The sequence below is a fragment of the Bathycoccus prasinos genome (assembly GCF_002220235.1).
Source record: "Bathycoccus prasinos genomic : Chromosome_2".
Taxonomy (NCBI): Eukaryota; Viridiplantae; Chlorophyta; class Mamiellophyceae; order Mamiellales; family Bathycoccaceae; genus Bathycoccus; species Bathycoccus prasinos.
Window position 1 is genome coordinate 288,985 of NC_024007.1, and position 26,605 is coordinate 315,589.

Below are 26,605 nucleotides of genomic sequence, written 5' to 3' on the forward strand. Positions count from 1 at the left end.
ATTCAGAGCTATTTATTGCACGCGTGTAAGCGGATAAATTGTACATAGAGAACCATTTCACATAGAGAAAATTTTAATTGAAAGGAAGTCCATCCCTTACGACGATATATGAAAAAATATAGAGAAGAAAACCATCGCGCGCAAAAATTGACATCATCATCATCCATTAAGAAACATTAAACACACACGAATGAATACTCTTTCATATAGTTATACGTATACACAACAAATTTCAACAACAACTTTCACCTTAAAACTTCAAAACGTTCTTCTCGCAATCGAAGCCTATACTTTTCAAGTTCTTCTCGCAGCTTTCTACCATCATCGGAGGTCCGCACAACAAAACGACGTTCTCGTCGCTCGGTTGCGGTAAATGCGCTTTCATCATCTCGCTATTCACAAAACCAACGCTTCCGGTCCATTTATTCTCATTCGAGTACAACTCCAAACTCGGCGTATCGACCGTGTAGTGCACGGAAAAGTTCAGATCCTTGGCGGCCAACTCGTCCAACTCGGCTTTGCACAAGATGTCCTTCGGCGACTGGTTCGCAAAAATCATGTTCACTTTCGTCGTATCGCCGACGTCGTTGAAGATTTGTCTGGCCACTTGAAGCATAGGCGTAATTCCAGTACCACCGCAAATCATAGAAATCGATTTCACGTTCGCTTTCTTTGCAACGGCGTTGGAGACGGCGTTGGTTACCGAAAATTCACCTCTCGCCGTGTATCGAATCAAACCGTTCGGGCCTTCAAACTCCACGGAATCTTCTCCGACGAGTAACTTGTCCAACTGCTGCGTTACGACGCCGTGATCGTAAATTTTCACCATCAAATCCATAAAGCCTTTCTCCTGGTCGTTGGTAATCGGCGTGTACGGACGAGACGTTTTACCGCCGTCGCAAGACACCATGACGTGTTGTCCAACCGGTAAGCCGAGAATGTGCTCTTTCGTCGGTAACTCGAATCTAAATCGTCTCGTATTTGCAGAAACGTCTTGTTTTTCGACTAGTTTTAACTTGACCTTCTCGCCACTTTTCAAAGTCACCAACGTGCCTTCTGGGTACTCGGTCACCGGTCTCGCCGATTTCGGCGCCGCGTCCTCGGTTTTCATCTTTTCAAACTTGGATTTCGGCGCCGAGCACGACGGGCAGACGTAATCCGCTGGCAACGAATCGAACGGTTTCTCCTCGGAATAGATGTACCCGCACCCGGTGCAAATGTGTGTTTGTTTCCCCAAAGCTTTCGGAACGCCTTTGGTATACTGCGCGGACTTGTTGATTTTCCACCTCGCGGCGTTGTTTGGATTTTCCGTCGGCGTCGATTTCCTCGTCGCGCCAAACTTTTCAATCATGACATTTTCCACGACCGGATACAACTCGGACATGGCCACTTTTTCGATCTCGGCTTTCTCTTTCAAATGGCCAGTTGGACCAACCGTGCCGCCGATGAAAATGTTCACGCCGGGAACCATACCTTTCGCGCCGGACGGATCCTTGACTTGCGCGCCCATCAGACCGACGTCCGCGACTTGTACCGGCGCGCACGAGTTCGGACACCCGGTCCAAATCATTCGAACGTCTTTCGGAAAATCGAGCACGGATTCCAAGTGTTCCGCTAACTTGTACGCGTTTTGCTTGGTTTCAATTTGCGCAAACCCGCAAAATTGGTTCCCCGTGCAGGCGACGATGTTTCCAACGATCCTACCCGGTTTCGTCGAGTATCGCGAAAACAAGTCGTCTTTTAACAGCTCGTCGACCTTCTCTTTCGGAACGTTTGGAATCAAGAAGTTTTGCTCGACGGTTAAACGAATCTCGCCGCTGCCGTACTTCTCCGCCAACTCTGCGATGCGCATCATGTCGTCGCCTTGTAAACGACCGCCGACGACGTTCGCGCCAACCCACTGTAAACCTTCTTGCTTTTGGTCGTGGACGCCGATGACATTTCTTCTGACTTGCGTGCGATCGATTAAATCTTGTTTTGCCGCTCGCGCTAACGAGTTTGCCCCACCTGGCATTCTCGATTCGACTTCCGTGCGAAAGACTTCCAATCCCATCTCGTCCACCAACCACATCATCCTCGCTTTTTGCCTGTTGCCGCGATGGCCGTAATCTCTGAACGTGGTCAAGATCGCGTGCGTCATGGCGACAACATCTGATTCAGGAACCCACGCGTCCAAGGGGATCGCTTCCGCAGCTCTCGCGGAGGAGATAAACCCGCCGACCAAAACGTTAAATCCCATCTCGCCCGTCGTCTCGTTTTTCGCCGGGACAAACGCCAAATCGTTCAACTCCGGGTGTTCGAAATAATCCGACGAACCAACCACGCAGACGTTCCACTTTCTCCCCAAGTTGGCAATTTCCGGGTTTCCTCTTCCACCACCGGTGACATATTCTTGAATCTTATCCGTAAACGGTCTCGTATCGATGATCTCCAACGGGTCGATCCCGGCGATGGGCGACCCGGTGGCGTTTCTCGCGTTGTCCAACCCGGACTGTAAAGAGCACATCTTTAAACGCTCCAAGTTGACCATAATATCGTGCGCATCTTTCAACTGAATCCCTCGCATTTGAATGTTCTGCCTGGTCGTGATATCTGCGCACCCGTCGTCGCCGTACGATTGCACCAAACTCGCCAAATACTTCATCTGTTCCGAGGAAACGATCCCGCCCGGCAACTTCAATCGCATCATAAATCTCCCGTAATGTCCTTTCCTTCGGTGAAACAGTCCCGCCCATTTCAAGCGATGGTCGATTTCATCTCCATCTCCCAACTCTTTTTCAAACTTCTCGAAATCTTCTTTCGTCGACCCGCTCTTCTCGCCTAAAGTTTTAATCTCGTTCAACGCGATCACCGTCTTCATGGCGTCCTTGGCCAATTTCAACTTTTCAAACGGATTCGTCGGTTTCTGCCACTCCTCTTTGACCACGTAGTACCCGTCTTCATCTTTATACACGTGCGCGTCCTCGCGAACGACTTCTGGGAAGTTTGGGAAGTATTTTTCCTTCGTCTCTTCGTTAAATGTTTTCAACGCGCTTTCGCTTTCCACGACATGTTTGAGCAAACTTTCGGAAGTGTTCACGTCTTTTGTCTGCGCTTTTCTTGTCGACGTTCTTCTCCCGCTGCTCTTGTTATTGCTCCCAGCGCGGTTCAAAGAAGCAATCGCCACGGCTGTTCCAGTCACACCGACGACGACCATCGCCGAAACAGTAGTGTTATTCAAAGAAGAAGAGGAAGAGGAGATGGACGCGACGTTTGGTTGGACGATGATGTTTTTTTTTCCGCCTTTTGTTGTCTTGGGTGCTAAACGATGATGATGGTGATGATTTTTAGCAGAGGAAGACGAAGAAGCGCTCTCGTCTTTAAAAGAAGAAGAGGCGCCGCACTGAATTCTTACGTTATTTCCTAACGACGACGCGTTGAGTGCGGATCTCATCGCGTCTCTTTGTGTTGTGTTCGTGTGTACTACACGCGCGCAGCTTATTTTGGAGCAACACAAAAAGCAAAAGCGTGAAAAAGAGCGAAACAAGAAAAGAAACAAAATTTCTTTGATGTTTTTTCCTCCTCCCTCTCCTAAAAAGCGGAAAAAATGTGGGCACCGAAAATGTCGACCAAAGGGCAAAGAGGTGACCAAAGGACGAAGGACAAAGGACGGACAAATCTCTCATCTCTCTCTCTCTCTCTTTCGTGTCGCGTACGCATCTATTCACAGTTCTTCTTCCAGGAAGAAAAGAAGACACAGAATCACCCGTCCGAAGAAGGCGCGGAGAATCCTCCCTCCTTCGCGTTTCTCTCGGTATTTGCGCTCTCGAGATGGTGGTGTTGTTTCATCAGAGCGCGAGAGCACGCAGAAGAAAGCGAGCATCCGCCCAAAAAGGAAGAAAAACAAACAAACGAACAAAGGACGGAGGCACAAAAAATCTCAAAAAAGTGCCAACGTGGCATTTTTCAGCGAGCAAAGCCGGCAGACTTTTAGGGGATTGGCGTCGTTTGTTCACAAAAAAGTAAAGGGAAGAAGAGAATACGAAACGACTACTACTCACACGATGATGATGACGACGACGATGACCACGACTCGTACTCCTTCTTCTGCGTTTGCGTCGAAGAAAGCAGTGAAGTCGTCCTCTCTTTCGGGGAGTTTTGCGACGAAAAGTCTGCCTTCGCGTTCCTTTTCGAACAGTTCTTCTTCCATCACCATCGGGGGAAACGCATTCTTCGCGAACGAGAGTTTAACACAAAGACGACAAAGACGAGCGGGAGGAAGAAGAACACAATCTTCAAAACTCATCGTGCACGCGTCGGATAAAACGCCACCGGAAACGTTCCAAGCGGCAGTCGCCACGTCGGAGAAGAAAGCCAACGCGGATGTGTTCTCCACGTTCGCGTTGAGTTTTACCGCCGGGGCGCTCATTGGGTTCGGTGGTCTGTTTTTAACCACCGTGGGCGGGAGCTCGCCGGCATTGGCAGCCGCGAATCCAGGGCTCTCGAACCTGGTGAAAGGCCTGTTTGGCTTACCGTTTGGGTTAACCATGGTTATATTAACCGGCGCGGAGTTGTTCACCGGGAACGTGTTTGTGATGTTGAGCGGCTTGTTGTCGAAGAAAGTCACCCGGGCGCAAGTGATGAAAAATTGGGCGGTGTCGTACGCCGGTAACTTTGCCGGGTCGGTGTTTTTGGCGTACATGGCGTACGTGGCGATGACTTCGGCGGCGAATCCAGCGCCGGCGATTGCGATTGCAACGATGAAAGCGACGACGTTACCGGTTACGGTGGCGTTCGTGAGAGGGGTGCTGTGTAACTGGTTGGTGTGTTTAGCCGTGTGGGGGACGATGGCTTCGACGAGCGTCGCCGGGAAGATTTTGGCCATCTTCTGGCCGATTACAGCGTTCGTGACCATGGGATTTGAACACTCGATTGCGAATATGTTTTTGATTCCGCACGGGATGTTGTACGGTGCGGACGTGTCGGTGTCACAAATGCTTTTGGGGAACATTTTGCCGGTGACGCTCGGAAACATGGTCGGCGCCGCCGCGTTCGTAGCCGGCGTGCATTACTTAGCGTACGGGCGCAACAAATAAACGACGCGGAAACTCCTAATACACGTTTGCACATGAGATATTTTAAACGATGATGATGATTTTGATTTGATATATACAGAATACATGTAGAAATTCTCTCCTCCTCTCTTACTATTTGACTAATATCGTATGATGTCCTCATCCATAAATCCAAGCTCTTTCAACGCGGGAATGCACGCGTCTTCTTCAAACGCCGGCGGACCGCACATGACGGCGACAGACGTTCCATCTTTAGAGGTATCAAAACCGTGTAAACCTATGATCTTCTTTGAAATTCGTCCGACTTGCATGCGACCTTTGGCGATATCAGACTCGTAGCTTTTATCCACCGCTTTTGAAATCAAATAGTGCATTCGAAACCTCTTCGGGTGTTCTCGCTCTAATCGATCCAAAGTGTATTTCAACAGAACGTCTTTTTCGCTTTTGTTTGCGTAAATAAATACGATTTCGGTTTCATCCGTCGGGTCGCTCAAAATAGCTACGATGAGTTGCAACATCGGCGCGACGCCGGTACCGCCGCCCATCAACGTCATCTTCTTCACCGGGTTCGCGCGAACTTTTTTATCGATGATTAATTTACCGCCATTCTCGTAAACGATGTGACCGATCGGACCTTTGACGTCGATAGTATCGCCTTCGTTGAGTTGATTCAAATACTGCGTCAAAGCGCCGCCTTCCGGGTAACTCTCGTTCGCGCCGGAGAAGTATATCTTGATGACAAACTCCACCGCGCCTAATGTGCCGTTCAAAGACGACGGCGTGTACGCTCTCATGACTTTTCTACCTTTCCACTCACCTCTTAAATATAAGTGCTGACCGACTGGTATCCCGACTTGGTGTTCGGGAGATTCCAGTTGTAATCTAAGCAAAACGCAATCGTGCGAAAGCGGCACCTTCTTTTCGATTTTCAGCGGGATCCACTTCTTCGGGCTACATCCGAGCGGATTCTTCGCGTCGTCTACCGGGTGCGACGCGCCCGCCCACATGCGATCAAACGCCAACGCTTCAGCTTCTTCGCCTAAAACGATGTCCCCGTAGACGTCTTTGTTTTCTTGCCAGTGCTTGACTAAATCGACGTTTCCGGTCGTCGGCGTCGGCGGGTATACTTTCTTCTTGTTCTTCTCTTCTTCCACGACTTCTTTCACGACTTCACCAACGCCGCTCGCGACGAGATTCGTGACGTCAGACAAGGATGACGACGACGGCTTCACGCCAACCTCGCCGATGTAATACGGTTCCAATTGCTTCCACGCTTTCGCGGAGTGCACTGCCTCGAAATCCTCCGTCGTGTCTTCGCCGGCGTTCATGGTGATTGACGCGTTCCCGCCCGGGTGTAAACCTTCCTTCAAATACGCGTTCGTGTCGTACACTTTCCCTTTCACGATGATCCAACAATCGTCCTCGGAATTGTGTTTGGCGACTTCTTCTTCGGTGTAATATTTCGCATCTGCTGGGATGATGGATATTGGAGATTCTGTTCTCTTTTGCTCCTCCGAAGGCGGCGGTTTCACTCCTTCGACGACGTTGGATGCGCCGACGACGCTCGCAATCTCTCTTGTCTGTTTCGCCGCCGCTGATCGCAAAGTTAAATCAATCTCCTCCCCTTCTCTTTGACCGTCCAATTGCTCAATCACTGGCTCCCACTCACCCGCGGTGTGTCCCATCCACCCGCCTTTCAACGTCCCCGGCTCCGTCGGGTGTTCGCATCTCACGAATCGTTTTCCTAAAAATTCAACTTCACTCGTTTTCACTCTAAACTGAGGATTGTTCCCCATACCCATCAAGTTCCACGTCAAATCTCTCGGTTGGGTGTTGTTCGCTTCGTCCCACGCGCGGCATATGATTTCAGAGGATTCAACCAGTCGACTCCGTTCGACGAGTTTGGAAAATTTCACCCACGTCCAGTGTTTCCCGTATGCCGTCGGTTTCGACGGTCGGTGAATGTCGCACAACTCCCAAGTATATCCGCCGTTCAGAGATATCTCGCATCTCGTAATTTTCCTCCCGCCGCCGGTATACGCGTACCCTTTCACTAAATACTCTTTCTCGTCCGAGTTGAGTTCGTAATTGCATCGTATGTGTTCGCCGTGCGCCGGCGACGTCACCGCCGAGTTGATGTTCAGCTCGTTGAAAATATACTCCGGTTTCTCCCACCAGTTTTCCGAATCCGCGAGTTTCTCGTCCACGTGCGGAGGTAAAATTCGATTATCCCGGAAGTGGTAAAAGTTATCGCTCTCTTTGTAGGTGATTGTAATCTTGGACAACCATTTAATCATTCTCCCACCTATGTACCCGGGAATGATTAATCTCACCGGAAACCCGTGATCCGGCTTCAACTTCTCCCCGTTTTGCATGTACGCGATCATCACGTCTTGACTCGGATCCAACGCTTTGTGCAACGGAATGCTCGTCCCGTACGTGCCTAACTCCCCTTTCGGCAGCTCGCGCTCGGGTCCTTCGAAACAGACGAACAAACCTTCTTTCGGTTCTTTAACGCCGAGTTTAAACAACACCTCTCGCAACGGCGCGCCGGTCCACAACGAGTTTGATAATCCGGCGGCGCCCCAGTTGAACCCGATAGTTTTCTTCCGCATGTTTTGTTCTTTTCGTCTATTTCCCGCGCAGACGAGTAAAACCGGCTTCGTCACTTTCGGCAAGGCGCAAATATCCTTCATGGTGAACGTTTTTGACTTCTTCGGTTTCTTCGGTTTCAAAGACGAACTCGAACTCGAAGACGTTGAACTCCAATCCTCCACCACGATCCGGTGCGCGTCCCAAGTCAAATTCGGTACCGCCCCGTGGTTCCTCACGAAATGTAAACTCGCCGGCGTCACGTCCCCGCTTTCTTCTAACGTTTTCAAATCCGGTTCGCAATTGAACGGGTGCGTTCCGGTCAATCTGACCAGATTTGGATGTCGCGCCACCCAATTATCCGGGGTGTTTACATCTTTCACGTCTGGGGATTTCGCTTGAGAATCGTACTTTCGAAGGGAAGCGATGCTCCCGCCGTTTTCAGCCAGAAGTAACGCGAGTTCGGTTTCCTCCATCTTGGTCGGCGCATCTTCTTCTTTCGCACTCATCGCGACCGCACCAAAACGGTTTCTTCTTCTTTGCGGAGCGCTTTCTTTCCGCGCGCGTGTCTCTCGCAAAATCTATGCACGACCAAACGACGCCTTTTTTCTCCCTGAAAGAAGGGGAAGAAATTCTCTCTTTCTCTCGAGGAGGAATGATAAATACTACAATAATAAATAAACGTATGAAAAGACCACCGAACGCTCTCTCTCCCTCTCACTCAAAGTTCTTTCGCTCTTCTTTCTTCTTTCTTCTTCTTTGCGAAGGCAAAGTGTCTTTCGTCTGAATAAATATGTCGTCACCCCTAAAGAATATAAAACTCTCTTTCCTTCCCCAGTACGAGTTGACAAAAAAACAAGCCAAAAAGAGGCGAGGAACAACAGAACTCCGAACGATAACCACGAAAGCGAAACGATTCGAGATTTCTTTTTCGTCTGTTGTTTTTTTGAAAAAAGCGACCAAACGACAAAAATGGATCACATCCGACGTTTGACAGCTCTTTTTGCGTCTCTCGAGAAAGGGAAATGTGCGCACTTTTATATCATCTCACGTGATAAAAGACGCACGCGCATCGGAAACGACGCGCGAAAGCTTTCTCCGATCGTTCTGTCACATAAGAAGAAGACTACTCGAGACAAAAGAAGAAGAAGAATACTACATACTAATGGTGTTACCAATCGTCGCCTCTGCCGTCGCCGGCGCGGGGATTAAAACTGTTCTCGACAAGACCGTGTTAAAGAAGAACGACAGCAAAGAGGATTCTTCCAAAGACGACCTTTGTGCGACGAGCGCGAACTTCGTCGTCTCGTCCGACATGAACATCAACCACGACGCGGACGCGTTAAAGTCTCGATACCTCGCGCAACCGTACCCACAGGTGGACGAACGCGATGTGAAAACACCAGACAATTGGGTCAAACGTCACCCATCTTTAATACGATTGACCGGGAAACACCCGTTTAACGTGGAAGCGCCTCTGCCTGAAATGTTCGATTACGGTTTCATCTCGCCTGTGAATTTACACATCGTGCGGAACCACGGCGCGGTGCCGAAACTGGAGTGGAACACGCACACGATTAAAATAAACGGGAATTGCCAAAAACCGTTTGAAATTGGGATGGACGAACTCTCGAAACTGCCGTACGAACAGTTCCCGTGTTTAGTCGTCTGTGCGGGGAACAGGAGGAAGGAACAGAACATGATTAAATCTTCGATTGGGTTTAATTGGGGGCCGTGCGCCGTCGGGAACACGTATTGGAAAGGCGTGCCGCTGAGAGTTTTGTTGAATAAAGCGGGGGTGTATAAAGCCGGGCCGGGAGCGAGGTTTGTGTGTTTGAACGGGCCGCAAGATGAGTTGCCGAAAAGTTACGACGGGCAGGATGGGGGGCCGGGGTCGTACGGGACGTCCATCGATATGGAAACCGCGTTGGATCCGACGTGCGACGTGATCGTGGCGTACGAACAAAACGGGGAACGTTTACACCCGGACCACGGGTACCCGGTGAGAATTATCATTCCTGGGTATATTGGTGGGAGAATGATTAAGTTTTTGGCGGAAATTACGGTGACTGATCGCGAGAGTAACAACTTTTATCACTTCAACGATAACCGCGTGTTGCCGCCGACGGTGGACGCGGAAATCGCGACGAAAGATAAATGGTGGTTTAAAGAGGAATACATCATCAACCAGTTGAACATTAACGGTGCAATTGCGTATCCCGCGCACGAAGAGGTGATCAAACCGTCGACGAAGAAGTACGTGATGAAAGGGTACGCGTATTCCGGAGGCGGGAGGAAAGTTATTCGAGCCGAGGTGTCGTTCGATCAAGGCATGTCTTGGAAGTTGGCGGATATTAACGTGAGAGAAACCCCGAGATGGGCGGCTGGAAGTTCCGGAGATAAAGCAAGACATTGGTGTTGGTGCATGTGGGAGTACGAGTTGGACACCGCGATGTTGTTTGACCCGTCGTGCAAAGAAATCTTGTTCCGCGCGGTGGACCAATCGCAAAATTTTATGCCAGAACGCCCGACGTGGAACGTCATGGGCATGTTGAATAACCCGTGGTATCGCGTGAGAGTGCACAAAGAACCGGACGGAGGGGTAAAAATGGAACACGCGACGATTGCTGGTCCCACTCCCGGGGGCTGGATGCAACAAATGGCCGAGAAAGCGGGCGGTGAGTTGTTGTGGGGTTGGGGCGGCGAAGGCGCGCCGGCCGCGCCGTGAGAAGAGACGCGAGAAAAATATATTTATTATTATTAAAATCACACTTCGTATGGATGAACGTGTTTGTGTAAATACTACTAACGAAATCAATTTCGATCATCACGCCACTACGCTACATTACTACGCTCTCTCTACATATACTTTTATTCTTCGTTAGACTCGCTGTGCGCTAATAAGCTCCCGCTCGAAAAATTTCTCACCAAAGCTCTCGCGTTCCCTCCAGCCGCCAAGTTATCCAGACTCGCTTCCCTTCTCACTTCCTCTAGTTTTCGATTTAACGTCGCAGGCATGCCGCCTCTCGGTTTTCTGAACGAATTGCCACCTCTCAGAGACCCTTCCAACGAGCCCGGCGGTTGTTGCGCGGGGTTCGTACCGTCTCGCGAGAGGCGTTCCGGACTGATTTTCTTCTTCGCCTCGTTATAGAAACTAGAAGACGACTCCATCGTAATCGCCGGGGCGCTGGAATTCGAATTTTTGAGCGGCGACGACCCGTTATCGGCATCATCACTAAACGATGCTTCTTTCATGCGCTCCAGTTGCGTCGTTTCAACTAATCGGAGTAAATCCCCGTGTCGCACTAAAACGGTATTTCGAATCGTCTCTTGCGCGTTCTTGGAAGAGGTGATTTTCGTCATCTCGTTTTCGCCGCCAAATCTGTTCCTCCTTTTCGCTAAAACGTTGCTTTCGAGTTCAACTAACTGGTCCGCAGTTTTAAATAAACCAGACGCCACGCACGCGGTAATCAGTTCGTCCAGTGAACTCAAACCTTGTTCGTGCACCAACCCGATGAAACTTCTCGCCTCGGGGTCCTCGTCTAAACTTTTTCGAAACGAATGCGCCAAGTGCGCTAAACCACCGGTGCCTACTTTGGCGTTCCCTCGGTGCGTGGAATCGTCGTTCCACGAGTACGACCCGTTGCTCGTTCTGGAGCCTTCGTTGCTCGAACCTCCTCCATCGTTTTCGCTCTCATCGTCCCCGTTGTTCTCTTCCGCGTGTTCCGCGTCTTCCTCCCTTCTTCTGTTACCATTCTTTTTCAATTCTACATTCAATCCAACGTTCGCTTTGCCTTCGTGCACGCTCTTCTCCGAACTCATGTTCAACCATCGTCTCAAAGTCGCCACGTCTTGCGCGCTCAACTCGCACAGAATCTTCACGCACTCTTTCGTGATATCTTTCGTCTCTTCCAACGCCAACAGCGACCGCTCGACGTCTTTTTGCATCGTCGCCGGCACTAAAATGTCCCTCTCTCTGCTCACATTTGTCCCGGCTTTCTGGTATTCTTCTTTCATTTGAACAAACTTTCTTAAATATTTGTGCTGATTCACTTGCGCGGCGTTCATGCGTGAACTCGGGTTCACCACCAACAGTTTCGAGACTAAACTTCGAGCCTGTTTATTAAACGTCTCGTCGAACGGTTCGTACGATCCTCGCAGAACCGCGTACACGCCTTCCACGGTCCTCGAAAACGGCATTTTATTACTAATCAAGAGGTACAAAAACACACCTACCGCCCACATATCGCTGGCTTGGCCGTATTCGCACCTCTTCTCTACCTCAGGCGCTTGGAACAAACTCGTTCCCATCGGCTGTAAATTCCCTTCCATGTGGTCCTTCCTCTTCAAAACCACCGCTCGACCGAAATCAATCAACTTCACCTGTCTCGGCTCCTGATTCGTAATCATCACGTTTTCCGGCTGTAAATCCCTAAAACACACGTTCCTCGCGTGCACGTGCGCCACCGCATCGCACAGCTGTCGCATCAGCGAAAACTTCTCCTCCCTTTGCTCTTTCTCCGTCTGCGCGCCGCTCGCCAACTTCTCGTCGCATTCTACCAAATAGCTAATCAAACCTTTCCCGTCGATTTTTTCCATCACCAGTTGTAACTCCGAGCTCGTTTGATACGCCGCTATTAACTGGACGATGTTTGGATGTCGCATTCGAGAGAGTGTTTCTAACTCCGCGTACGCTTCTTTCCTTCGCTCGCCCGAATTCTTGTTCATGGCGCCAATGTGTGTCTCTTTGATGGCAACTTTTTCTCCCTTGAAGGAATCCTTCTCTCCTCTCGCGGTCCCTTCGTACACCGAACCTTGCATCCCGCTTCCAATTTTCTTCTTCGAGATGTGATAGTCCTCGGAGACGACTTTATCGAAATACATGTTGACTTCAGAGCCTTCTCGTTGGACGTGTTTCGAGTACCACGTTTTGCCGTCGCGAGCGGATTCGTCGCCGCCGGATTTCCCTACAAGGAAAGACTTTGACGGCGACGACGCGCAGATGCCCATTCTTTCGATAAAACTCTTTACAACAAAGTAGCGTCCCTCGTTTATTATTATTAGTACTACTGCTGCTCTGCTGCGACTCTCGAAAACACCACCACTTACTTTCCTCGCGCACCGGAAAGGCGTAAAGGGCTTCATTGTTGATAAATGCCGACCTTTGGTCGTTAAAAAGGTCCGCTTTCGTCGTATCTTTTGGCGTCTTTTGACCACAAATTTTGCCAATTAATTTTCCAAATTATCCAAACACATATAACACATATCCTCTTTAAGTCTTCTCTAAAGTCGTGCTCTTAAAAGCTGAGAGTCTCTCGCGACAGCTTTGCGAGGCGAACGACGTAAACGAGGCTAACAAATGAGAGAAGAAGGAGAACGAGCACAGACCGAGGACGATGGTTTCTCCTCCAAAAAATCATCAGCAAAACTGGAATCCGGTCCGTCCGATGTGGAATACAGAAAGTGGCGGAAATTCACTTCCGAGCAAGTTTCCAAACACGCGCGCCTCCACGACGGATGGATAATAGTCCATAAACGCGTGTACGACATTACCTCGTTCGCGAAAACACACCCTGGGTTTAACAACGCCGGTCAAGTGTCGACGGCGTTAGCGATAGCGAGGAGTTTAGGGAAAGATGCGACGGAGGAGTTTACGGAGATTCATTCCTTGACCGCGTGGAAGCAGCTGAGAGATTTTCAGATTGGCGTTTTGGCGAGAGAAGGCGAGGATGCATCTGTTATTGTCTCGGAGGACGATAATATTGAGCACGTGATACCGGAATGGTTAAAAAACGATCGGGATTTTTGGGTGCGATATAGCGGCGGGGTGGACGCGTCCGTGTTGAGGTATTTGACGAAGAACGGGTATCCGCAAGAGGAGGATGGCGACGACGACGACGACCCCGAGAAGAACAAGAACAAGAACACGAAGAACACGAACACTAGAAAATCCGCAAATACGAAAATAAACATAAAAATCCTCGCGTTCGTCGTCGCGCTCGGGAGTAGCGCCTTAGCGGCAGTCAAAAGTAACAACACCGGCGCCAAAACGAGCGAGAGAGGAGAACACCATCGGTGGCTTTGGGAAGGGAACAACAACAACAAGTTCACCTCGCGCGCGCGGTAGCAATACTACTACTACTACTAATAGGTACTACTAATAGGTAATAATAGGTACACATCTAAACATGTTCGTGTCTTCATCTCTCGTCTACTACTTCTTCTTTTTCCCATCCTTGAACTGCTTCTCTTGCTCGGCCAAATCTTTCATGTGCTGTTCCGCCGCCGCTTTTTCCGTCGTCATTTGCCTCTTATCTTGGTACGGACGCATTTCGTGTATCGGTAACGAGACGAACGCGATGACGATGCCTGTTTAAAGAGAGAGAGAGAGCGTCGTTTACGCGGGTGAGTGTTCATACAGTTTTAGGCGTCCTTTGGTCGGGGAAAAACGAAACGAATTACGAACACACAAACAGACGGTGATACTGGTGATAAAACGCGTACCAATCAACAAACACTTGGTGGTGGAAATCCCGAACAACTCCTCGCTTCTTGGCGCGACGACCGTGAGCGCGATGGCGACGAGCGCGACTAAGAATCCGCCGTATTGATGAAGGATGTTCTTAATTGAAGGCATTTTGTGTTCGGAGTAGGTAAAAGGAGTGAAGAAGTTTCGAAAGAGATTTTTACTTCATAATACGTTAATCGATACTATTTATTAAACACAGAAGGGGAATTCGCGGCGCGACAGATGGCGGCGAACGACCTCGACGCTCTCGAGGCACCGGGAACGTTCACGTAACTTAACTTTCCTAAAGCCATGCTCGCTCGTTCCCGTTGTTCTCTGGACAAGTCTTCGTGGAAGGTTAACCCCTCGTTGGCGACGGCGGTGAACGCGTTGGCGACGGCGTCGATGACTTTCGAGCGAAGGCTTTGGAGACGTTTTCGCGTATGCGAAGATGCTGCTGCGGTTTGTGATTTTGTTTTTTCGGAGTCGGAGTTGTGAAGAGGAACGACGAGAAGTGCTTCGAACGCGTCGGAGGCGAACCTTTCTATGGATTCACAGAAAGGATGGGATTCGCCGACGCCGCTTAAAGCCATCGCGCCGGGAGAGTGGACACCATTCGAAGACGACGTCGACGATGTAAGTACGAGCAAACTCTGCGTGCTAACATCTGGATGTACTGCACAAGATATGCGGAGCGCTTCGGCGGCAGCTTCGGCGTACGTAATCGAGGTGTCATCGTCAATCGCCGCCGTGGTACACTCGAGAAACGTCTGAGATATCTCGGCAAACGTGCGCATGGCTCGCAAAGAGGCGTCTATGAGATCTTCTCCATCGGTGCTTTCAGTGCTGGTATCTTCTAAAGTTTGCATCGCCCGCTTCGCCAAGACCTCGCACATCTTCGAAGCCGGTTCTACGAACGGTTCTACGCGATTTTCTCTCGAATAGACCAGAACATCCGCGACTCTTTCGCACGCGTTCAGCTCTGTGAAGAGCTTCCTCGTCGATAGAATTGAGCTTTTGGAGCGGCACAAGAATAAACACAAGCGGGCGTTGTGCGCGTTGTTATTCGCGTGATCGAGACTGAGAAAAGCGAAGAACTTCGAGGCAAAATGCGCGAGCGCCTTCTCCAAAGCTTCGTCGCCGCGCGCGTTGGCGTTCTCTTCCTCCTCCTCGGCGCCACCGTTGTTTATAGAACCGGCTAAAAGTTTCAGAGCGTAGAGTGGAATGGGGTCCTCGTCCATCAAAAGCGCTGGACAGGACGGAAGAAAATCGGTTCGCAACGACTCGGCGAGATATCGTTTATCGTCCGCGTCAATTTGACAGCAAACGATGCCTTCTTTGTCGTGCACGTTAGTGGTCTCTTCCGGCACACTTTCATCATCCATATTTTCCACCGGCTGGAGCGCCAAGAGTGGTAGCATGCTATCGCACGTCAACTTGAGAGCTAAGAATCTCGCATCCGGGGAATCTGACCCTCGCAACAACTTCGCGAGTGCAGGTAAAACCTCTCGGATGGTCACCTTTGGAAATCGTAAAAGACTTTTTTGCGCGTCTCGCGACAACGTCTCCAAGAGAGAAGAAACGCCGAGTCGAAATTCTTCAGATGCTTTAATCTTTCTGTCGAGAAGTTCTTGAAACATGCGCTCTTTGCTCGCGGTATTGCCACCACGAAATCCTGAAAACCATTTCGATGGACTTTTGTTGTTCGCGTTATTATTCGCATCCATCTCCTCGAGAGGGGCCGCCGCCGCGGAAGGCAGCGCCGTCGCCGCGGCTTGAATAAATACAGAAACTTTGCGTAAGAAAGCCTCGTCACAGACGCGATCTCGCATAAATCCAACGCATAACGCGTGTGCGAGGGCTGGAAACAGCGCAGTGGCACCACTTTGCGAGAAATGTGTTCGACGAACATCGTTGACATCGAAGGTTTCCAGGCTGAGCTTCTCGTTCGCGTCTGCGATGATCCGCCTCGCTTCGGAAGATATCGCGTCCGAAGCCCGTCGTGATAAGTCTGCAATCGTTCGAAACAAACACTCTGCACACCTCGTCAAATACACGTCGTTGTTGGCGTGTAAGGTAACTTTTTCAGCCACGTAGAGAATGCGATTGTTTGTAAAATGCACGAGCCAAGCAGGGTGCGCTGAACACAAGGCGGAAATAGCAACCAAAGCCTTGCCTCGATTGATAGAATTCGCGCCGCGCTCGGAAATCAACGAGAGCTCTTTCGCGAGAATATTCTCGTCCGCATAAAAAGCCGAACCACCACCACTGCCACCGGTCGAATTGTTTTTAAGGTCTCCAGTATCCCCGTTCGAGGCAGTCGATGAGCTCGCACGAAGCGTCTCTAAAAACGCATGCTTCGAAGCTTCATTCGACAAGACGACATTTAAACACCTCAAACCGTTCCCGGAAACTTTGGAAGAGTCGTCGGAAATGAGCCGAGAGACATAATGCGCGCAAACTGAGGACGTTGCAAAATCGACGAGAAGTTGCGGCGAAGACGCCAGACATCGAGCAGCGGCAGACGATGCGGTAACTCTCGCGCTTTCGCTCTCTCTTTGATCGGCGAGTGCAATTTCAAAGAGTTTAGCGAGAGTTGCGTTGGTTAAGAACGTATCCTGGACCCATTTTGGATGTTTACACTCGTTCTCGGCATTCTCTTCCTTGTTATCATCATCAACTTCATGACCATCATCATCATCGTCACACCGAGGCGTGACTATATTTTCAATTGTCTTGGTCGCGTAATGTCGGGTGACAGCGTCTTCAGTCACGTTCAATTTTGAACACACCGCGGCGAGTACTTTATCGCTCACGCCCCAAATAACCGCAGCCGTCTCTGGACCGACCTTAGCTTTCGTGCGAGGGGCGAGATTACCATTATTGTCTTCTTCGTCTTCTCCTTCTTGACTTTCATCGTCATCGAAGCTTACATCTCGCTCGGACTGCGTGGCCACGTAAAACAGCAATTCTCCGAGCGTCGCCATCGCCTTTCTCTTCGCGCGTTCGTTTGAATCATCGATTACTTCCGCGAGCGTCTCGCAAATATTCGTCTTTTCGTTTGCTAACAGCTCGTCGCCAATTTCCGTCGCATGACGAAAAAGAAGTCCCAATATCGAGCAGAGACGCGTCCGCAAAGTTGGCGCTTTCGATTGGGCGAGCACCTCGACAAACATGGAGGCTAAGCTTGAATTCACGAGCACGTTCGCCGCTTCGGCGTTGCTACAAAGCGTTTCAAAGTACGCCAACGCGTTAACTTTCGAGCGCATGGGTGAACTTTCCGCGACTGAGCGATACACAGCAGTCAGAAAAGCCTCGAGTTCCGGACGCGAAAGACCGAGGACGGATTTTACATCCAGCGCGGGAAACGGAAGCGCTTTCGCGTCGTGTACGGGATCCATAGCTGCACCGTTCGGTTCAACTCTGCGGTTGTTCACGATAGGACGAACAACTAAATCAGACGCGTGCGTTGAGAGCGTACTTATAGAATACACGGATTCATCGCACTCTTTCTCATCGTCGTTTTCTTCTCCATTGGGTACAATTGCCAAAGCGTTCGGATCGTCGTCATCATTTGCGTCCTCTTCGTTTTCGTCGTCGTCCATGGTCTCGTCTAAATCGGACGGCATCGTTCGGTGTTTCCACGGCGTCTTTGCCATCATCGTCCGGCTATCTCGGCCTCCATTTTCTATTTGTTCTCTGTTCCCTCCTCGAGGAGGCGATTTTAGCAGCGCGCTTTCGCCTCCAGCCGATCGGCGATTATCGAGAAGTGATTTCTTCCTTCTTCCGTTTGGCGTGTCCGGGCTCAAAATAATCACAGAACCTTTCTTCTTTCTAGTATTTTCATCATCATTTTCATCGTCGTCTTCACCGTTCACCCCGTCTACTTCGTGATACTCGACGTTATCGTCGTCTTCGTCCGAGCTACTACCGCCGCTGTTACCATCTTCGCGCTCGTTTCGCTTCGGCGTCCGAGCCGGCGTCGACGGTAGATCCACCGTGCATAATCTTTGCACCCCTGGTGCTTTCATCGGCACCGTTCTTCTCTTTTCTTCGTATTCTGCCACAGATGAAGTCGTTGAATTCACCGACACGCGTTGGTTATCGCCTCTGGCGTCTTCGAACGTTTCATCGTGACTCGTGTTCGCAACGTTCCTGTTATTTTCGTCGTTCTGACTGAAGTTCTCCAGCGCAAAGTTCACTTCGAAATCAGCCGTTTCCATGACGACATCTACGCTATTTCTATTCTCGGAATCGAAGTAATTCTTCTCCGCATCGACATTTACGTTCGAATTTACGTTGTTTACACTACCACTGTTGCCACTACCACCTTTATTATTATTTCCATATCCTAAGGCTGATCGTTCGCGATCCAAGTTTGTGCGCGCCGCGCGAGACAATCCGCCGACATCGCAACTTTGCCTCAGGCTCGCCGTCAACAATCCACCGTGAACAACCGAAACATTACCACCGGGCGATTTTGGATTGAGTGATTTCAACCTCGCCGCAAGATCTTCCGCTTTCAACTTCTGCGCCATTTGTTCAAACGCAGTTTCTTTCGGTAACGGTTTCTTTTTGTGTTCCTCGATTAATTTCTTGATTGAAAGCGAGACGTCGCCGCTTCCTCCTCGTTCGTTCGCGGTAGCGTTAGAAGTACCGGCGCCGGCAGAAGAAGAAGACACGAACGCAGGTCGCCGAAAAAACTCGTGCTCGACGACGTCTTGCCAAGTCATTCTTTGATGTGGTCTTTTGATGAGCAGCCCCATGATTAAACTCTCTAAGCTCTCCGAACACCTCTCCCTCGGCAAAGGCTCCGGTTCTTCCTCTAAAACCGCCTCGACGAGTTCGCTCAAACGGGTTCTCGCAAACGGCGGGTACCCAGCCACGAACTCGTACAACACGCACCCGAGCGCCCACAAGTCGGAGGCGTACGAGTGCACGCCAATGGAAGTGAACAGCTCTGGCGCCATGTACGCCGGCGAACCTCGTTTGGCTAAACTCAAATGTCCCGATCCCCTACTGGAGGTGAAAGTACTACTCACACCGTTACCATACGAGGACGACGACGTCGTTGTCGACGAAGCCACCGACGCTCTGCTGTTGTTATTCATTGTATCACCACCGCCATGCGAAGACGATAACATTGCCACGTTCGAGGCGACTCTTCTGCTCAGACCGAAGCCGCACAACTTCACCTTGCCGTGTTCCGACAACAAAGCGTTGCTCGGTTTCACGTCGCAATGCAACAACCCGGCGCCGTGTAACGCTCGCAAACCTCTGCACAAATCCACCGCGAATCGTCGAATCGACGACTCTGGTAATCTCCCATCTTGCTTCAAAACGTTCAACAGCGTCCCACCAACGCAATACTCTAAAACCAACCACAAATGGTTCCTCGTCTCGTACCACGCGACGAATTTCAACGCCCGTTCGTGTTTAATCGCTCTCAACGCGTGCACTTCTTGCAAAACTCTCTGACGTTGCGACTTTTCCACCGATTTCACCGCGTAGTACTGAATCGATTTCTTCTCGCGACCTTTATACACCACCGAGTGTTTACCTTTCCCGATGGACTCGTAAATGTGGAACCGGTCCATGTTACAAACTACTTATTCCGCGCGACGAAGACGAACGACGACGAGCGTATCAAACTTTCTCTCTCTACCACTAATCTAACGCTCGCACCTTTCCACGGTCTCAACAACTAACGCGATAGAATCAATCAAGCCTACAACTGCCGATCGCAACGATCGCGCGTCGATCGCGGTAATCTTCGCGCGTATTATTTTTTCCTCCAAGCGTAAATCTTTCGTCGTCCTCGATGTATTAATCGGTGGGTCCACGTGTATTGAGTTGAACACGATTTCGCCTTTCTCTTTCGTCGCGAACGGGAATTCGAGCGCACTGTTGTTTATGCGCGACGATGATGATGTCGTTTCGTTCGTTCGAGGAGAGAGATCGTTTTGAAGCGTTAATATGTATAGGTTTTAAGAAGATGATGATGACGAGAGACTTTTCTCTCCGTCGTATCGTTCAAAACTGAGATGATTCATTCGAGAACAAAAAGAAAAGGAAATGAAATGAAAGAAAACACAAAGAAGAGAAAACGAACGCACGTCGAATACTTAAACTTTTCAGTAGCAGCCGTGGTAGTAGCAGCGGTAGTCTTCTCTTCCTCGGTGGTGTTTATCGGGGGCATCTACTGCTTGTGTTATACTAGAGCGCGCTTTTGCGCTCTTTTGTTGCGTTGGTGTTTCTTAGGTGATTTTTTGAAAAAAAAAATCAATTTTTTGACAAAAACAGACCAAGACCCTAAATCATTACATTTTACTTTTTTCACCGAGTGGGCTGCCCCTTGGTTTTTTTTCAGTGGGACACACACACGCACTTATTCTATTTAACTTGAATAACACGTTTCGACGCGCAAACAACAAGTAACAATAATGATCGCGGACGCGTTCTTCGCGTTCTCAGCTGGGTTCGCCTTTTGTTTTTCAACCGGGAGATGGAGTTGGCTCTGATAGGTGAGATGTAGTGGACACACACGCGAGACACGGGAGAAAGAGACGAGAGAATCTTTTGTTTGTGTAATTCAGCTTTTTCTTTCCCCGATGTTGTTCTTGAGAGACGATTAAAATATTTATGTTCTCTCTGAGTTTACGAGGCTTTGTGGGGTTACCCGTTTCGTTTTTGAGTCATCGTAGGCGTTCTTCTCTCTCTTCTTCGTCGTTCGTCTCGATTGGTTCGGGAGAGAGGCAGCAAACCGGTCGTCCGCGCGGGGGTTTCGTCGAGGATCGGAACGAGAGGATCCAACGGGGGAAACGACCAAGGCTGCTGAGAAAGACTGACATCGTGTTCTTTTCTCTCTCTCTTTAAACTCTCTTTTTCTTTCTCGCTCAACGACAAAAAGGATTACAAAACGCGGGGAAAACGTCGTTCGTGAACGTGGTTTCCGGCGGGGAGTTCGTGGAGGACATGATCCCGACGGTTGGTTTTAACATGCGAAAAGTGACCAAGAACAAAGTCTCCATAAAAATGTGGGACATGGGAGGTCAAGAGCGGTTTCGGAACATGTGGGAGCGATATTGCCGAGGGGTGACGGCGGTGGTGTACGTGTTGGACGCGGCGGATAAGGAGAATTTTCCATTGGCGAAGACGGAGTTGCACGCGTTGATGCAGAAACCAGCCGTGGCGGGGGTGCCGTTGTTGGTGTTGGGGAACAAGTCGGATTTGAAGGACGCGGCGGACGCGAGGACGGTGATTGATGCGATGGAGTTGAGACGATTGAGTGGCAGGGAGGTGTGCTGCTATTGCATTTCGTGCAAGAGTCAACACAACGTGGACGTGTGTTTAGAGTGGCTGTCGAAGCATGCAAAGTAACATCTCTTCTTGGACGATGATAAATAAGTTAAATTATTATTATTATTCTTCTTTTAATTGGAGTGCGAAACCACTTGTATATTTTGTAAACTTTGATGTAAACGCTTTTAAAATTAAATTAAATGAAGCTATTTTCTCGGCTATTCATCGCGGATCGCTTGGCTTTCAAGTACGCTTTCTCGATGCGAAAGATGGACCACTGGAACCGTCGGACGATTTCTAACGCGGACACGAAGAAAACGGTTCGCGAGTTTTTCCGTAAGTGCGCGGCGAGTTTGTACGTCCACGAGACGCGGAGCATGAGGTTGGTCGCGCACGCGAAATAGTACACCGCTGGCGCCTTGTATAATCTGTTGTTTCGCAAACCGTACGGGGCGAATGCTTCGTTCTCGGCGTTGCTTTCTATTTCGGCGATGATGTTGTTCTCGTTGTTGTTTCCACCACCACCGCTCGATGCCGAAGAAGAGGAAGGAAACACTAGCTTCTTCACCATCGGTAAATCCCAATCGTGGGTTAAATCCCAATAATAGCTAAAACTACTGTTCACGACGGCAAACGCGAACCACATCGGTCGATACAACCGTTCCCAATCGTCCTCGTCCACGTGATATTTCAACGCAGAGCACCAAATGACTGGAAACGCGGAAAAATATTTCACCGCGTTCCAGAAACACAACTCGTCGCCGGTGTCTCTTCGCTGGCGAATGCACTGAAACAATCGAATGGCGCTCGGAATGCACAAAACAAACGGAATGCGCCAACTTTGATCGCCACACGCGCCTTCAGCCGCGTGAGATAAAACGTGACCTTGGAATGCGCTACAAAACACTCTCTCAACGTCCGATAACGACTTTGCGAACGAGCACAAAACATCGGCGGCGAAGAAATCGGCGAAGGAAATAGCGTGCGCGGTTGGCGCGGCAATTCGAGATACGGTGACTCTTAAACCTTTCCTAGCCGTTCCAAACAGGAAACCATTCTCCGTCGGCGCGAAAAATATCACCAAAGGTGCCAACACGTAAAAGAAGAAGATGTAAAACGACGCCGCTATTTCGTTTTCGTCCTTTAGCGCTTTACTAAAACATGCCGCGCCAGTCGCCGTAGCCACCGACATCACCCCTGCGATGCCAAATATTGCGGACGCATCCAACGCGTGCGGAATCGCGTCTTCGTTCGCGAACGATTTCGTATGTTTCTCACTAAACACCACCAACGGCGACGGCACCAATTTCATCTTCTCGTGCCACAAATACACGTTTATCCCCCATAACCACAGCGCCAACGTCATTAAACTCGGCGCGCTGAAATACACCGACACCAATCTCGATTGGTCCATCTCCAACTCGTCCATATTCACCATCAGCACGCCGAGACTAAACACGAACCACACGGTGAACAACACCTTAAAAACTTTCGGTACTTTCAATTGAAGGCCTTTCTCTAACTTGAAGTCGCCAAACTCCACTCCCGAGTTGATGTGCGGGATCGACGGGTACGACGCCGAAGGATTAAACAACAACGCGTCGTTATTATTGTTGTTATTATTATTGTTCGCACCACCACTCAACCAACCCATCTTCTCTCCTCCTCCTCCTTCTGCTCCGAGCGCGTGTTGCAGGAGCTGTTGCGCACCCCTTCGCATATATCTGTTACGAACACACAGTTCCCCTAAAAGTTTTTCTTATTATGCTCTTTTAAAGAATGCTTTTCGCGCGCGCGTCTCCAACGTCCTCTCTCTTTTAAACGAAAAGACCAACGATCACTTCTTCAGCTTCTTCGCGATTTCCTCCTCGCCTTTCTTCACCACCTCCCCGATGCTTTCCCCGTTCGAGACGTCTTCCATCATCTTTCGAATCGTCTTCACGTTCCGTCGTAACATCGACGTGCTCGTTCGAATATCCGAACGCATCAAGGACGCCACGGCGACGATGGCCGCGCCCGTGATCACGAAGTTTGTCCACGCCATTCTTATTATTGATTGCGCGCGTTCTTTCTTTTTGTCTTCTTCTTTTTGTCTTCTTCTTAATATTCGCCGCGCAAACAAAGGGTATTTATGACACGTTTTGAACGTTCGAATTTCCACAAAAACAGTCTCGCATGTCTCGCATCGATTATTCCAAGTGGGATAAACTGGAGTATTCTTCTTCTTCTTCTTCGGAAGAGGAGGACGACGAGAAAGAAAAGACGCAGGAAGCGAAGGCGACGACTGCACACTTCGAGAATCTCTCGCTTTCTGCATCGTCGTCGTCCTCTCCACTTTGGAACGGGTTGGTGTTGCATCATAAGGATGTGTTTGTCTCGCATGTGCTTTCGAAATTGAATTTGTTGGATCGGTGTTTCTTTTCAAAGGTGAATACAGAGAGTCGGGGTGTGCTTGAATACGCCGGGGTAAACGTATCGGGATTAGGTTTGATTGTTTACGAATGTTCATCCATTTCGACGTTGGAATGGGCGTGGAATAACATACGCTGGGGAAAGAAAGATACCAAAGGAGACGTGGTAGACCAAGCCTGGTTTTGCAAGGAAGTTGCTGCAACGAACAAACTCGAGTTTCTCAAGTGGGCGAGAGAAGTGAAACATTGCGAGTGGGATGAATGGACGATTAATCAGGCCGCAATTAAAGGTAATCTCGAGATGTTGAAGTATTGCTTCTCTAATAATTGCCCGTGTGATAAAGAAGAGTCGTGTAAACTAGCTGCTAAAGGAGGACACCTCGACTGTGTTCGATTTCTTTTCGACAAAGTGAAACCTTCGCGAGAGACGGAAAAAGAAGCGGTAATACAAGCCGCAGCATATGGTCACTTAGACATCTTGAAATACTTCTTCGAAGAACGAAAGATACCTGATGTGGTAAAGATCGCCTGTGTGGGAATCGCTGCAAGGTTTGGCAAACTCGATTGCCTCAAATACTTAGTCGAAGAGGCGAAAGTGCCTCTTAACTATTGGGTACACATCGCTTCCGCTCGTTACCACGAACACCCTGACTGCGAAAACTACTTGCTCGAAAAAGGGTGCCCAGAACCAACGGACGAAGAATACGCTCGATTTGTCGAGGCAACAGAAAAAGCAAAAGCGCGAGAAAGACAAGCAGCTTCTTGAGAACAGTAGATGGATCATCGAAAGAGAGAAAGAAAGAGAGAGACACCTGTGTTTTGTATTTTGGACCAAAACGTAGATATTTGCAATTCACACGACAAGAAAGAAAAGAGGAACACTCGTCATTTTTAGGCAGAGAGTACACGCACACGCGCGCACACTTTTCACGCGCACGTAAGAAGAGAAAATGTCCTTTACCGCCGAAAACGCCTTTCGCGCGCCTCATTTTTCTTCTTCTTCTCTCCGCCGATGCTGCTCTCCTCCTCGCGCTTTGAAGTCTTCGTCTCGGGGAAATGTGAAACGTCATCACCTTCGTCGTCGTCGCGCGATGTTGACGCGCGCGGAGTATAACGCGTTACCATCATCACCCTCGTCTTCGAGAACAAAAACCGACGACCGAGGACGGAGTTCTTCGTTTACGTCTACTTCCTCGAGGAATTCACCGGAGGAAGTGTTGCGAAGGGCGGAGGAGCTCCAGGCGTTGGTGCGAGATATCGCGCAAGTGGCGTCTTCGACCGGGCCGGCGGGGGTGTCGAGGACGATACAAGCCGCGCGGGCAATATTTGAGTTAGGGGTGAAAACAATACAGAGCGGTAATTTAGAGCGAATGACGGCACCGTCGGCGTTGAGGCAACTGTTTGAGGCGCTCGGGGCGACGTATATTAAGTTTGGGCAGTTCATCGCGTCGACGCCGAGCGCGTTTCCGAAAGAGTTTGTGGACGAGTTTCAGAAGTGTTTGGACGATACGCCGCCGGTTTCTTTTGGAGAAATTAAGAGGATTTTAGAAGAAGAAGGGTTAGACATCGACAGAGAGTTTTATTCGATCGATCCGAAACCGTTGGCGACGGCGAGCGTGGCGCAAGTCCACGCGGCGGTGTTGAAAGGATCGAATAAAGAGGTGGTGGTGAAAGTTTTGAAACCAGGAGTTGAGGACGTGTTGAAAGCGGATTTGAGCTTCGCGTTAGTCGCGTCGAAAGTGCTGACGTTTTTGAACCCAGAGTTGAATCGAGCGAGTTTAGTGGACATCGTGAGCGACTTGAGATCGAGCATGATGGAAGAGACGGATTTTAGGAAAGAGGCGAAAAACGTGCGAGATTTCACTCGGTTTATTGAATCGTCAAAGTTAGAATCGTTAGCGACGGCACCATTTATATACGAAAAGCTGAGCTCGAAGAAAGTTTTAGTCATGGAACGTTTATACGGGTCGCCGTTGACGAATTTAGAAGACGTGGAGAACGAGTTGAAGAAAAACGGGAGAGTGGCGATGAACCCGTTGAACCCGAGCGTAAAATTAAGCGCTGAGGATGTGTTGGTGAACGCGTTAAATGTTTGGTTTTCATCCGTGCTCGCGTGCGAAACGTTCCACGCGGACGTCCACGCGGGTAATCTCTTAGCGTTGAGCGACGGTCGCGTCGGGTTTATCGATTTCGGCATCGTCGGAAGTCTCTCCGTGGAAACCTACGAATCCGTTCGCGCGTTTTTCGCGGCTACCGCCACGCGCGATTACGATAAAATGGCGTTGTCGTTAATCACCATGGGTGCGGCTGAGAAAGACGTCGACGCGTCGAAATTCGCCAACGACCTCCGGGAAGTTTACAAAGCTTTGGATGAAATCGAACCCACCGTCGTCGTCGACGAACGCTCGCAAACCGCGGCGGTTTCCGTTGACCAACTCGAAGCGCAAAATGTCGCTTTAAAAATAATCCAAGCCGGTGAAGAGAACGGCGTGAAGTTCCCTCGAGCGTTCGGGGCGCTTTTGAAACAAATTTTATACTTTGACAGATACATCACCGCGTTAGCGCCCGACGTTTCGGCCATCGACGACGAGAGATTGGACTTTGTCGACGCCGTGGTCGTCGACGTCGGAGACGTTGGGAAACGCATCCCTTAAATGAATACAACGCCAATACGTATAAATGTGCGTTAGAAAAGCTCTGCAGAACAAAAGCGCGAGTGTCTGTAAATATAAACATCA

The 26,605-nt window shown here is 49.7% G+C and overlaps 12 protein-coding genes across 12 annotated transcripts; 6 read left to right on the plus strand and 6 right to left on the minus strand.

The window, feature by feature from the left end:
* Positions 1-250: 250 nt before the first annotated feature.
* Positions 251-3,433, minus strand: Bathy02g01510 (nitrite reductase; the record flags this gene model as incomplete). The annotated part of the gene is made up of 1 exon (XM_007514659.1): positions 251-3,433. One exon carries the CDS (start codon positions 3,431-3,433, stop codon positions 251-253), a length of 3,183 nt encoding a protein of 1,060 aa, XP_007514721.1.
* A 628-nt stretch (positions 3,434-4,061) lies between these two features.
* On the plus strand, positions 4,062-5,075 carry Bathy02g01520 (formate/nitrite transporter; the record flags this gene model as incomplete). The annotated part of the gene is made up of 1 exon (XM_007514900.1): positions 4,062-5,075. One exon carries the CDS (start codon positions 4,062-4,064, stop codon positions 5,073-5,075), a length of 1,014 nt encoding a protein of 337 aa, XP_007514962.1.
* A 119-nt stretch (positions 5,076-5,194) lies between these two features.
* Positions 5,195-8,122, minus strand: Bathy02g01530 (nitrate reductase; the record flags this gene model as incomplete). Its single annotated transcript, XM_007514514.1, has 1 exon — positions 5,195-8,122. The coding sequence occupies one exon, from the start codon at positions 8,120-8,122 to the stop codon at positions 5,195-5,197; it is 2,928 nt and encodes a 975-aa protein (XP_007514576.1).
* Positions 8,123-8,811: 689 nt separating this feature from the next.
* Bathy02g01540 (nitrate reductase) lies at positions 8,812-10,374 on the plus strand (the record flags this gene model as incomplete). Its single annotated transcript, XM_007514652.1, has 1 exon — positions 8,812-10,374. The coding sequence occupies one exon, from the start codon at positions 8,812-8,814 to the stop codon at positions 10,372-10,374; it is 1,563 nt and encodes a 520-aa protein (XP_007514714.1).
* A 143-nt stretch (positions 10,375-10,517) lies between these two features.
* On the minus strand, positions 10,518-12,791 carry Bathy02g01550 (predicted protein; the record flags this gene model as incomplete). Its single annotated transcript, XM_007514927.1, has 1 exon — positions 10,518-12,791. The coding sequence occupies one exon, from the start codon at positions 12,789-12,791 to the stop codon at positions 10,518-10,520; it is 2,274 nt and encodes a 757-aa protein (XP_007514989.1).
* Positions 12,792-13,005: 214 nt separating this feature from the next.
* On the plus strand, positions 13,006-13,773 carry Bathy02g01560 (predicted protein; the record flags this gene model as incomplete). Its single annotated transcript, XM_007514754.1, has 1 exon — positions 13,006-13,773. One exon carries the CDS (start codon positions 13,006-13,008, stop codon positions 13,771-13,773), a length of 768 nt encoding a protein of 255 aa, XP_007514816.1.
* A 584-nt stretch (positions 13,774-14,357) lies between these two features.
* On the minus strand, positions 14,358-19,751 carry Bathy02g01570 (predicted protein; the record flags this gene model as incomplete). Its single annotated transcript, XM_007514563.1, has 1 exon — positions 14,358-19,751. The coding sequence occupies one exon, from the start codon at positions 19,749-19,751 to the stop codon at positions 14,358-14,360; it is 5,394 nt and encodes a 1,797-aa protein (XP_007514625.1).
* Positions 19,752-20,659: 908 nt separating this feature from the next.
* On the plus strand, positions 20,660-21,534 carry Bathy02g01580 (ADP-ribosylation factor-like protein 8B; the record flags this gene model as incomplete). The annotated part of the gene is made up of 2 exons (XM_007514811.1): positions 20,660-20,678; positions 21,065-21,534. The coding sequence occupies 2 exons, from the start codon at positions 20,660-20,662 to the stop codon at positions 21,532-21,534; spliced, it is 489 nt and encodes a 162-aa protein (XP_007514873.1).
* A 118-nt stretch (positions 21,535-21,652) lies between these two features.
* Bathy02g01590 (predicted protein) lies at positions 21,653-23,110 on the minus strand (the record flags this gene model as incomplete). The annotated part of the gene is made up of 1 exon (XM_007514821.1): positions 21,653-23,110. One exon carries the CDS (start codon positions 23,108-23,110, stop codon positions 21,653-21,655), a length of 1,458 nt encoding a protein of 485 aa, XP_007514883.1.
* Positions 23,111-23,293: 183 nt separating this feature from the next.
* On the minus strand, positions 23,294-23,500 carry Bathy02g01600 (predicted protein; the record flags this gene model as incomplete). Its single annotated transcript, XM_007514445.1, has 1 exon — positions 23,294-23,500. The coding sequence occupies one exon, from the start codon at positions 23,498-23,500 to the stop codon at positions 23,294-23,296; it is 207 nt and encodes a 68-aa protein (XP_007514507.1).
* Positions 23,501-23,631: 131 nt separating this feature from the next.
* Positions 23,632-24,633, plus strand: Bathy02g01610 (predicted protein; the record flags this gene model as incomplete). Its single annotated transcript, XM_007514816.1, has 1 exon — positions 23,632-24,633. One exon carries the CDS (start codon positions 23,632-23,634, stop codon positions 24,631-24,633), a length of 1,002 nt encoding a protein of 333 aa, XP_007514878.1.
* Positions 24,634-24,817: 184 nt separating this feature from the next.
* Positions 24,818-26,521, plus strand: Bathy02g01620 (predicted protein; the record flags this gene model as incomplete). The annotated part of the gene is made up of 1 exon (XM_007514945.1): positions 24,818-26,521. The coding sequence occupies one exon, from the start codon at positions 24,818-24,820 to the stop codon at positions 26,519-26,521; it is 1,704 nt and encodes a 567-aa protein (XP_007515007.1).
* Between the last annotated feature and the right edge of the window lie 84 nt (positions 26,522-26,605).